The 13,136-nt window shown below is 33.5% G+C and overlaps 1 protein-coding gene across 2 annotated transcripts in view; it reads right to left on the minus strand.

The window, feature by feature from the left end:
• Positions 1-4,305: 4,305 nt before the first annotated feature.
• The window catches only part of MYBL1 (MYB proto-oncogene like 1), a 33,258-nt gene continuing 24,427 nt past the window's right edge, over positions 4,306-13,136 (minus strand). Inside the window, exons 11-16 of one of the 2 annotated variants that reach the window (XM_004477793.4) lie at positions 12,315-12,457; positions 11,716-11,830; positions 8,770-8,886; positions 8,579-8,683; positions 8,008-8,187; positions 4,306-6,864 (exon numbers count right to left, since the gene is read on the minus strand). In XM_004477793.4, coding sequence (XP_004477850.1) covers positions 6,736-6,864; positions 8,008-8,187; positions 8,579-8,683; positions 8,770-8,886; positions 11,716-11,830; positions 12,315-12,457 — 789 coding nt within the window. In that variant the 3' untranslated portion in view covers positions 4,306-6,735. The remainder of the gene's footprint in view (positions 6,865-8,007; positions 8,188-8,578; positions 8,684-8,769; positions 8,887-11,715; positions 11,831-12,314; positions 12,458-13,136) is intronic. The other variant, XM_004477794.4, reaches the window with a different exon arrangement.

A 13,136-nucleotide genomic window follows, 5' to 3' on the forward strand; every position in this document is an offset into this window, starting at 1 on the left:
AGACTTAGAATGATGAAAAGGGAAGCGGACTTGGCCCAATGGATAGGGCAACTGCCTACCACATGGGAGGTCGTGGTTCAAACCCCGGGCCTCCTTGACCCATGTGGAGCTGGCCCATGCGCAGTGCGGATGCACGCAAGGAGTGTGCCCTGTAAAGAGAGCCACCCAGTGTGAAAGAAAAGTGCGACTGCCCAAGAATGGTGCTGCACACACGGAGAGCTGACACAAGATGACGCAATAAAAAGAAACACAGATTCCTGGCGCCGCTGGTAAGGATAGAAGCGGTCATAGAAGAACACACAGCAAATGGACACAGAGAGCAGACAACTGGGGGCTTGGGGGAGGGGGAGGGAAGAGAAATAAATAAATCTTTTTAAAAAATGACGAAAAAGAATATAAAATATTCATTGATGATATAATAAGATGGATATACTGAGTTAAAATATATTACTAAACTTAAAAAAAAAAACTTGTAGAAGCCCTCTTATCTGACATTATTTGTACTGAGAGTTGAAAAAGTAGTCAATAAATAGAGAGGCCTACTGTCCTACCAGCCCTGGGTAAAGAGGAAACCTTGGGGATGAAGAACATGGGTCAATTGGGTGAATGAATTAAGTGAATTTTGGGTAAGAAAATCTCAGCTCAAAACAAACAAGATAGCAGTAGATTGTGCTACAAAGAAATGAATCGATAAGGTTCAAACTAGTGGAGCCTACATTAGACATGTGACAATTTGGTGACAGGCGCTTTGATGATAGGGCTATTTTGGTGGGGATGGATGTGAAAGCATGAAATTTCAGGTGGATGAAAGGTTCAGAGATGGGTTATTGTGGCAAGCTTATGGAGAACTATGATAGTTTGGTTTGAGTAAAGTTTTCATGCAGTGAACACAAAATTTGTATATATTTGGTATATATAGCCCAAGGAAATATTCATCTACTTCATGTAGAAGTTTAGAAAAAATTTACTTTTCCAGGAGAAATAGGCCCAGCATATACAGGAGAACAACTAAGAAGTCAACTAAGTGATAGCTTTGGAGACTCTTATAAGTAAGTAAATAGTGTAATGAATAATTAGTAATATTTTAATCTGGGCATTTTATTTTCCTCTGCTATCCAACCCAGGCTTAATTAAAAAAAAAAAAACTTACTAAAGCACAATGTATATACAGAAAAGTACAAATATCATAATAGTAGAGCTTTAATTTTTCAAATTGAACATGCCCATGAAATGAACACCTAAGAAATGGACCAAGAGCAAGCCAAGAAATGGAGCATTTCAGCACTTCAGAGTCTCAGGTTTTCAGTCACTATCTCCACTTCCCACTGCCTCCACAGTCACCATTATCCTACCTTCTAGCAACATAGTTTTGTCTGCTTTTCCCTTTACTTTTATATAAATGGAATCATATACTATGTACTCTTTGGTACCCTATGTTTCATTTTAAAGAATCAACCCAAATCTAGGATGGCAGAATTCCAGCTCACCATTTTACTGTTTGCTCAAGTCTCCTAACCTAAACCTGTCCCCATATCCATAAATGGATTATAACAGTATTTATTTCATAGGGTTGTGGATTAAATGAGATCATGTATATAACAGACTTAGTACAGTGATTGGCGTATAGTTGCAGGTGCTACATTATACTCAAAACTTTTAGTTTGTGAACTGCCTGCAAGGTCACAAGGAACCACCTAGCCCAATCAATTTTGCATACTATAGGGGAAAAAAATCCACAGCCTGAGCAGTGTCTAACCATTCTTTTATTCACAAATGAGCATCTACAAACATAATATTAGGAAACTCGGCAACTTGATCCATATAATTTTTGGCCAAAATTAGAAGAGATGCTCTTTCTGTTACATAGTTATTTGTCTCTCCTGCTAGAATATAGGCTTCCTTAATGGAAGGACCATGACCTATTTACCACAGTATCCCCAGCACTTAGCACTGGGCAGAGTAAGCACTCAAATACTGGCTGCTAGCTGAATGAATAAAAAAGTGGCTCAGGCTTGGGAAATGTCAGAATCTGCTCAAACCTTTGCAACTATGGTTGGCAAAATTATAGTAGTAATATCAGTAGCACTCTTTCCTGTGCTGGCCAGGAAAATCCACTTAAACCTCGCACATTCTGTATTAGGAATTTGAGTAAGCACACCATGTCTGAGAGTTTCAGAAACAAAGGCAATACACTACACTTTTTTCAATAGTTTTCTCAAATTCAACATCTTTTAATGTACTTAGGCCAAGATACTAAGAAGTTAACTCTCTACCCAACACATTAGGGCAGCCATAATTTTTTTTTTCCAGGTGTACCTTATTCTGGTTTTTCTCTAAGTGATATATTTCACATAGTCTTGACCATGTCTGCACTCGTTTTAAAAAAAGAAAAAGCAGGACAGGGGGAAAATGTAATGTACCAGTGGAATTTCACTTATCTCATATTACCCTCTACTATTGAATTAAAAATAAATTTCATTTCTCACAGAGTAGGAAGTACCTTTTCAAAAATCACCACATTTTTACATTACAAATTAAAGTACTAATTGACTGGCAAATCAAGCAAATTAGATAAACCAAGCAGGAAATCACATGGTATAAAATGAGCTAAAAGATTTTTTTAAAGTAATACAGATTTGTTTGTTATAAAGCAAAATTGTTTTCACGCAGATAAAAAACCAAAGCTATTTATAACCCACTGCATAAAATGAGTTAATATTCTGATAGAACCATTTTAATCCTTTCAGTTTTAACACCTACTGAGATTTTCTAAGCACCATGCTAGACACAGGAATGAAGGAGCTATAAATAGCAATCCTTTCTCTTTATAAATGTAAATTCTAGTGAGAAAGTTTTATGGAAGCACTAGAATAATTAAGAAATGATTCACAGACCTATGCCTTGAAAGCTGAATAAGATTTTAACAGGCTGGGAAGACAAAGAAAAGTAGCCAGGCAGAGAGAACATTACAAACACAGGCACTGAGATAGGAGCACACACATATGCTCTTGGAAGGGCCAAGTGTAGAAAGGTTGGCCAGATCCAGATTGGGAAGTGAAGGAGAGTGGACATTATTATTTGGGCGATAGATAACCACAGAAGGTCTTGGAATAGAAAAGATGTGATCAGATCTGTGTTTTTTATTCTATTTTTGTTTCTTTGCATTCATTTACATGTAAGAAGAGAATATGCCTCCTCCCCTCAGCAGTTATATTTACACTGCTTATAATTTGCAGTTATATTTCATACTGCAAATTAATAGATTTGCATTCTGGTTTCATGCGTCAGTCTCATAAACTGGATAGAAGCCTTCTCATTTTTGGTGGGTTAGTTACATCAGATCTCCAAGTCTAGAAGGCTAAAGGATGGTATCTGAATGGCAGCAAATTCGCCAAGGTCATGTTTTACTGCAGAGCCCTGACTTGGAGATCAGTTGGCCTGTCCAGGTGACACCTCAATGTCAAAAATGCAATTTTTTTAAAAAAAAATTATTTTTCTTTATTTCTCTCCCCTTCCCCCGTACCCCGATTGTCTGTTCTCTGTGTCTATTTGCTGCGTCTTCTTTGTCCACTTCTGTTGTTGTCAGCGGCATAGGAAGCTGTGTTTCTTTTTGTTGTGTCATCTTGCTGCGTCAGCTCTCCATGTGTGCAGCGCCATTCCTGGGCAGGCTGCACTTTCTTTCGCGCTGGGTGGCTCTCCTTAAGGGGCACACTCCTTGCAAGTGGGGCTCCCCTATGTGGGGGACACCCCTGCATGGCCTGGCACTCCTTGTGCGCATCAGCACTGCACATCGGCCAGCTCCACACGGGTCAAGAAGGCCCGGGGTTTGAATCGTGGACCTCCCATGTGGTAGACGGACGCCCTAATCACTGGGCCAAGTCCTCTGCCAAAAAATGCAATTTCTTGATCTTTCTATATTCTATAGAATGAGGTCAGAGTGGTTAGTGTAATAATCCAATTAGAGATAATGGAACAGAATTAGAGCAGTGACAGGAGATTACTTGGTGGATGAATGAATGAATGGCAATACCACCAAGAGAGAACAAAGGAAGGGCAGGTCCAAGTTAATAAAAAAACTGTGCTTTGGATATGTTACATTTAAGGTGTCAACAGAAGAGTCATTTAGAAATATCTAAAAGGCAGTTAAAAAGAGGGCTTTGAATGAGGCTCAGTAAAGAGGTCAAGTTGTGTTAACAGATAAAATCACCTGTGATGGAAGAAAAGCTCTAAGAACAGAATATTGGCTTAAGTCCTTAAGAATCAATACTATAAAACAAGAACAAAAATGAAATAAGTAATGCCAAATCAGCTTGTACACAGATGCTTTATTCTGGATGTTAATACATGTCAGCATTATATGCAAGATTCTCTTACAATGCAAAGTTTTCCCATGTATCAAAAGACTCAGTTTTGTCAGGGTAATTGCTGTACTAATGTGAAAACGTTACAACAAAATGGAGTATTATATATGCGTAGTCAGTTTCCATGCAAGTATGGCTGCTACATGTATGTCTGGCATTTTTACAACTTATTGAAAGAAATCTAAATGAATACAACAATATAAAGGTAACTTAAGATGCCTGACATGTTTAAACACAAATCCTTGCAGAAAGCAACAAAGCAGTTAACTGGAGGATTCAACCAATACCAACCTAAATATGTGCTCTGTCTAATAAGCCCAGGCTTATCTGCAGTATATTACATTTGGGATAATTTAATGCTCAAGAAAAATTATGCTTTAAAAAAATATAGCTCTTCTAAGATATACTTTGGTGATTGGAGACTATGTACACCGAAACCAGCTAAGGGCTTCATTCAAAACAAACAAAAAACCCATTATGCACTATCAGTTCACGGTAACTGAAATGATTCAGTGTGATTTTGCTACAATCATTGGTTTTACAAAGTGAAATTTCTGTGAGAAGTTCACTAATTAGGAAGAAATCAACATACTTAAACATTGCTAAGAAGATTCAAATTGGTTCAAGGCATAATCTTAGTACCATACATTTTCTTCACTTCTCACTATATATAATATGCAAAAACTAGTAAGTGGATTTAAATAGTGTAAAACCTTTTAGGTCTACTGTTCAAGAGCTAGGTATTAAAATACTTGGTATTTCAATTTCTAATAAAAACAGATGAGAAAATCTTAAGCTGTTTGTTTTTTTTTTTAAGGCATAGAAATATTTTGGTGTTTGTAAGAATTTGCCTGGTAATGGTTGATTCCATTAAGTTAACTTGAGAACTTGCCATCATTTGCTTTTTATCTTTTCACACAGTGCAAGTGGTGGTTGCTCTTTCCTTCTCTCATAGCAGCAAGCCGATTCTGCTATTTTCTATAGCAGCATACTTTAGGAGTAGAGAGGGAGAGAGTGTGTCAATTATAAATAATTAAAACTACAGTGTACAATTCTATTTACCTGTCAGTGTTTAAGTTGACAGCACACCATTATATGTCTCAAAAAAAAAATACATAAAATCTCTACCACAAAAGTAAATGAAGACATTCTTTCAAGAAGAAATAAAATAAGTGCAAACACCTAAAATAGGCAACTGAAGCAACTGTTGTAACCTGTAGAGAAACACAAAACACTTATAAAAGGACAAAATATATTTTTATAAATAAAAGATAATGTTCTCTACTCCTGAAACATTGAGTAAATATAATAAATGTCTAAGTGCAGACTGTTTTTAGGGACCAAGGTACCATATTATTTTTAAACAAAATGCAAAAATGTCAAACACATATACAAATCACCAGATTAATTTATATGACCCCCCCGATATAATTTAAAAAGAAAATATTAAATTATTATTTAGTACATTTTTAGAACTACTTTATAACCAACATGATTTAAAGGGCATAGTGCAATATTTAGGTAGTTGTGACATACAGTATAGATATTGTATTCTTTGTAGCTATAACTTACTGTTTCATATTTAAAGGTCAAAATTGTTCTTTACTGTTAGCTGTAATGACAGGAAACAACATTGGCTTCTAGACACCCTGTATACATATAAATATCTACATTTAAGCTTTAAAAATGAAAATAAATTATAAAAACAGACTTCTTTCCAATTTACAAAGTTTTCCTGCTCCTACATACTGTACAATACATTCAACAAAACTCTCAGCTCTTCTGAGATTTATGAAGAAAATACTGACTTATTAATCAAGAAAAAAACCTTTTGCAATGCTTTTTGTTTGCAGTACTATGCTCAAATAAATACATTTAACACTGTAGTTAATTTTACTGTCTTTGAAAAACACCAAAAATTAGTAGTGCAACTTTCTATCCTGCCTTTAAAATCCTTTCTGTGTTTCTTTGTAAATGGTAGCCTAAGTAAATCAGCACATAGGCAGAAGTACTTCATAAAACCATGTATGCTTCCCATATGTAGATAACAAAACTGCACCATCAAGAGAGTAGCAACTTATATCTTGTGAAGAAAATATGTGAGAATTTACGTTTAGAACATCCATGAACATTCTAATATGACTTCTCCATCTTGTTCTTTAAAAACATTTTTTAAAAATCTCACCTCTTAAAAAATAAACCATGAAACAGCCTACTCCTTTCATAAGTGGCTTAGTTTTTTGCCTGCCCAATATTAAAAAAAGATGCAAACCGTTCTTTCAGGGCTGTATTAAAACTTTAAAAACAATTGACAAAAATTTCATTACAACCTAATTTAGTATAAAATATAGCATTTCATCGGTTTTAATAACAATTACAGTATGAGAGCTCTTGAAGTACTGCTGGTAGCTGTGTAACTACTTAGATATCTTCTTGCTTGTTCAGTCATGATAAGCTGGTCTTCTGTCTTCCCATAAACCACTGTTTCCCATTCACAATTTGACTAGGAAAGAAATATTAATAGTGATGTGAAAATTACTATAAAAACTATTCATACTACTTTACTATTGGACTTTTAAAAGTCAATTATTTTAGTTACCTATATTGCGCAGAGATCTCTGGAAGCAATTTAAAAGGTTTGCCCTCTACAACTCTCCCCCAAATCAAATGAATGAGTCTTAACATGAAAAGAAATGTCCATCTTTACCACATCACAATTTTGCAGAAAGATTTAAAAAGAGAGTGTAATATCAAAAAATGAGCTGAAAATGCTTTGTGTTGTATATTAGGAAACGAACTCATAACACAAAATCAAATTAGTCTATTTTCTACTCTTATTATAGGCTATAGTTGACTACATTATAGGTTTGATCTGCTATGCAATAAATTTTCCTGAAAACTTCTGTGTTAATTACACACGAGGAACTCAACTAATTTTTAATTGATTAAGAGAATGTGCTATCTGGCTCTCTGAAATGTGGTGACTCAAGGCAGAGATGAAGGAGGCCATATTTGATTGTAAAATGTATTTTCAAAGGAAGCTTAAATGTTGGGAATGCTAGTGCTACAGTCATTGTGATATAAAGAAGAAAACTTCCTCCTCAATGAACTCTTAAGTTCTATGGGGTGAACTCCTTAGATGACATAGCAAAAAAAAAAAAAAAAAAATTTCCAACTTTCATTTGCAGCTATACTGACTATTTAACAGTAAAACATGGATTTTTTCTTTATAACTTCTGAGCCAAAAAGTTCACTGGAAACTACTATATCAACAAAATCATGTGGAAACTGCTTCCAACCACTTACCCTTTCAGGATGGCAAATAAAGGGCTATATATATTTTTTACAGAAGAGGTGCCAGACATGGATTGAGGTATCTTTAGTTTAAAAAAGAAATAGTGCTAAGAAAATTACCAGGAGAGTCTTTAGCTACATTTCCAATTGTTTATTAGTTTATATGTGCCCTGATGAATGAGTCTCTCAAAAATTCTAATCTGATTTGAGTGACAAAATAGCAATGAATGTTTAATGTTATAGTCAATTTTGGATTTAAAAGAAAAATTATGATTTGTGAACAGTAAGTCCAAGGTGATAAATGAATAAACAACAACAAAAAAATCACTAAAAGAAACTTATAAATCCATACCTGAAGATTCTTTTCCAATTTGACAACTTTGGAAGTGTTAGGGTTTGGTTTCTTTTTAGTAAGTGTATATGTTTTGTTGGTTGAATTTATATCTTGTTTTTCAGGAGTCAAGTTGCACCTATTGTCATGTATTTCCAATAATGGTATCATTAATAAAGATGTTGTAAATATATTTTCTGACTAAGAGAGAAAAAAGAAAAAGGAAAATAAAATAACTAATTCAAAAATGGAGACAACTGAGTAAGTGGTAGTGGAAGCCCTGTTCATTTCCCTCCAAGAAAGCTTTGGCTCTGATGAAATTTCTAGTAATGTAGTAAAATTAAATATTGTAGAACTGAACCAAAGGTAAATATTAAAATTTAAAGTTTTGAGAACTACCATTTTTTGACATCATACATAAGAGAGCTAACTCCTCTCAAAATATAACATATATCATAAAAAACAAGGAAGTGATTAAAATGTTCTCTACAGTTAATAGTTTCTGAAGAACCTGCCACACAATGAGTAAGAAACAAGAACCACAAGGACTTAAAGCAGCCAATTTAATAAAAAATAACAATTCTTAACAAACCTGGATGTCTGAAATGTCCTCAGTTAATAGTTGAGTGCCTGGTTCTTCTTTTTCCCAATTATCTAAGACTAGTGATTTTCTGACTTTCTTCGTAGAAGCAGTATGCTAGAATGAACAATTTATATGAGAAAATTATGGCAAAGTAACTTGGACAAGATAAGACTTTATTAATACTACTACTAAAAGATTACCTCTTGTTTGCAGCTTTTGTAAGCAGGCTCATCTTCCTCTTTGAGGAATATATCTGTTCCAGTTTCTTCTTTTAAAACCTCCCGAATATCTTCTTCCAAGAAGGCAAGTGGCTGTGACTAAATTTTTTAAAAAGGATTTTAAGAAGTCTTTTCTAGCAATTCCTCTTTCTCCCCATATATAGTAAACCCATCTTTTACATTTTTCCATCATTGGTATAATTTTTTCCTAGTCCCTACAGATATATAAATTAAATAAAACAAATTAACCAGTTGGTTTTATGACAAAAATAACAGATTGCAAGCACTGAGTCAAGTGTGGCACTTTCTTCATTTCGTTCTAGGCTACTAAACAAAAACCTTACTTTTGAGGAAGCTATGGTAGCCCCTGTTTCCATCAAGATCTTCAAAATTAGTTAAACAGAAAAGTTGTCCCAAGCACTTTGATTTTTTTTAAAAAATAGGAAATGTAAAGCAAACTGGGAACACTCTAGCTCTCCTTATTCTTTTACAGTACTTATTCCACAGCATATAATAATTAATGTTTTTAATAATTAATGTTTTTCTCTCACCATAAGATTGTAAGCTACTTGAGAGCAGTGACCGTGCTTTTTCCATCTCTGTACACCCAGCACTAAACTTAGAGCTCAGACACAGTGTTCAAGAAGGAAATGTGTATATGTGTGTGTGGGAATACAAGAGGTTGTGTGTCTGTAGGTTTACTGGAGTGTGGGAAGGCAGGTTACAAAAAGATAAAAACTTCATAGTGGGCTGAGCAATGAAACAGTCTCAAAATATTACTCATCCAGCTTTCCATCAAACAGCTAAGCATACCTTATAACTCAGAAAAAATTTAAAAGCTGTAGCAAACTTACATCTAGATCTGTGTTTTTTTTTTAAGGGTAATAAAAGCTCCACTAAATAGAAGAACATACTATTGTACTGTGTGCAGGAAAACTTAGCTTAACTGCCAGTACTTGATGACTAGCAGCTTATGATTCCAGCCAGTAAAGTTAGGGAAAATAGCATTCACATATAAATGAGATTTCACAGCACTAAGAAAAACATTTAAAATGGAAACACAATTTTAAAAGTGATCTTATCTGGGACCTGAAACATACAGGAATTATGTTAATATTTCTGTGTATTTCTCTAAGAGCTCTTATTTATATGGATTATATACATTTCAACAAAAACGAAATAGGTGCTCTTAAAAAGAAATCTGGAATCTGTTTTTTAACCCCGTAAAAATAAAAGTGGCCTATACCTGAAGAGTAATGGTTAGGACATAGATGAATTCGTTTATACCAAGAATTATTCTCTTAATTGTTCTTATGTAACAAAAGCAAAGAATTGCTGAAATTTACAACTTTTTAAACTGGGTGGGGGGGAGGGGGGAGAGAAGAAATAAATAAAAAACTAGCAGACAATGAGCAAACAGATGAGGGAGCCATCTTGGGGGGGTGGGGGGGGGCAGGGCATGCCAAAAGGCTGGTAAACAAATTGACAGGGACTTTATCCTAGGTAGTTTGAAACCTAATATCAAATATATTATTAAAATGATAAATCTTATTCAACTTACATGTTGATCAAATGACCCTGAGGTAGTGTAGAATTCTGAAATGCCTTCAAATCATTGCTGTCTAACCCCCATTAGTCTCCCCACCCCTGTGAAGGCAGGAACCACATCAGACACGTTCACCATTACATCCCCAAACCCTAGCATGGTTCCTGGCACCTAGTAAGCACACAATCAACATTTGTTGAATTAACTGAAGAATTTTTAAAAAGAAAAGCAAAAAACTGAAAGATTTAAATCAGTAATTGAGAAACATTAAAATTATAGCATAAATATAAACATTTAACTTAGTTACATAAAAGCAGGTTACAAAATAGTACATAAAGTATATCACTTATATTTATACACAGAAATAAGTCTTGAAAGCTATAAAGAGAATATGATTGTCCATAGTAGTATATGGAACTAAGTGACAAAAAGACTTGATCAATTCTACTAATGTACTCCCAAAACAGTATTTAAAAACAAACAAACACAAAGACTAGAAGACTTGAGAGGGTAACCTGCCTTTTGGTAGAAAATATGATTAAATCAAGTAAACTAAAATTGATTTATTAATGAATCTACCCAAAATGAGACTTAAAATAGAAGACCATAAATAAAGTATCCTAGAAATGACCAATATATTTTAAATCATAGTTCATTATGATTTGCCAAAAATTATCTGCCTAAAATGCCAATGTTCTAAGGTATTTCAATGTTGATAATATATATGAAAGCACAAATATCCAGAATACTTCCCACTTGCACTCATTTATGAACTACCACTATTGCTGCTGCTACCACCACTAGTAAAACAACAGGAGTAGCACCTAAGCAAATATTACTTGAAACTCAGAACAAACCCCCTTATTTTTTTTATATCTTCATGGTACCCCTCTAGAACATGATTTATGATCTCCACTGCATAGAAAAGGAAACTGAGACTCAAAGAAGTATCTTGATCAATCAGCTTCCTAAATATTATTATGGAAGTGCTTATATATATATATATATATATATATATATATATATATATATATATATATATATAATATATATATAAATACTAAATTTATTTTATTCCACTACAGGTAACTGCTAATGAAACTGCTAAAATATGAGTTATAGTATAAGAAAAGGATTCCACTGACACCTTATCACTTTCTTTACATGATAGAAAGAAATTAAAAATAAGCTAAGCCAAGCAAAGGTGGGCTGATAAGTCAAGGAAAAAAGATTAACCCAAATTTAAAATTATAAATGAAGACAAAAATTTTGTAACAGTTTTCAGTGGCATCTTTTTTAAAATGTTAAAAAAAAATCAAGGATGCTAAAAATTGTTTTATTAAAATTAGGAAAATTCTTAAAAGTAAAAACAGTATACATACCACAATTTTAAGAGGTCCATATTTTTTCTCCTGAGCAGCAAGCGCATTCTTAAAAGGAGTAGGAGTTCTTGGTGTGGTACCCAATATAGATCTTCTAATAGTAGGTGTTCTAAACCTATCCAATCATTTAGAAATTTGTATTACAGCCAAAATTTGATTTCATATAAGTTAAGGAAAACAAAGCCATGATAAAAGCACACATTAAATTTTATTTCTATACGCATGCTTTATTTAAACATTCCAGAGCCATTTTATAGTATGACTGCTTAAATTTAACTCTTATTCCAATCAATCATCTTAAAATAGATAAAGGACCATGTAGAAAAAAGTGCAAATTTAGAAAAAAACATTGTTTTGCTTAAAACCAAAGTTTTAGACTACATTTAACTGGTTTTATAGTGTCCTGGGAATAAAATATAAAGTTATAATTTCTTTTAAATGCTAAATCCCATATGGATAGGAATTACAATACAGGTATAAATGGACGAAGAGCTAATCTACTTAATAAATGACTATTAGCACGTAAAAAGAAAAAAGCTAATCTAGTTTAAAACTGTGCTTTCCATTTTCACTAGCATAATTACTTAATACCTACTTACCCTACATTTTCCTTTTGTTCTTTGGGGGTTGTTTCCTTATGAAGAGGAGTTGTAATAAGAACTTTCTGCCCACAAATTGGGGTTGATGTAAACGAAGGATTTTCTATATTAAGTTGTTCATTTCCAGGGCATGTGTTAAAAAACTAAAGAGAGAAGAAAAAGTTTAAAGACCATTTTTAGAACATCAAAATATTCCTACAAATATTAAGCTGACAGATTTTCAGATTATTTCCTCATTCCTCTTAGGAAAGGATTATTTAAAATATTACGTTTACATTCCACTCCAAGTAAATTAAGTTCTATGAGGGCAGGAATTTTTGTCTTTCATCTCTGCTACTCCAGTTCTCACAACAGTGTTTAGCACATAATAAACAACCAAGAAATAGTCATTTAACAGATATTCAAAAGTTACAAAAATACTACAAAATTTTTAAAACTAAACTGCATATTATCAAATAGTGATCTAAAGAAACCATAAATAACTGTTGCATTAAATGTAAGTTTTGTATAACAGTGTAACTGAAAACAAAATGAGGTGGGTTTTTTTAGCTCTATTATTAATAAATGATCTTAAAGTGGCCTTTTCTATGAGAGTATGCGGAATTCAGAATATAATAATAGCTTAGCTGATAAGGAATACAGGTACCTGGCAAATCTGGTTATGGAGAACACAGCACAAAACTATAGAGCAACCAAAATTGGCATCACAAGGTCCATTTTCCTAATTATACAATTTACCCATTGGATCTTAACTTACATTCAATGGTGAAATATTTATTTTTGTAGCCAACAGATTAGAAGAAGTGGTGTGAAGAAGAGAAA

Source organism: Dasypus novemcinctus, chromosome 14 (assembly GCF_030445035.2).
Source record: "Dasypus novemcinctus isolate mDasNov1 chromosome 14, mDasNov1.1.hap2, whole genome shotgun sequence".
NCBI lineage: Eukaryota > Metazoa > Chordata > Mammalia > Cingulata > Dasypodidae > Dasypus > Dasypus novemcinctus.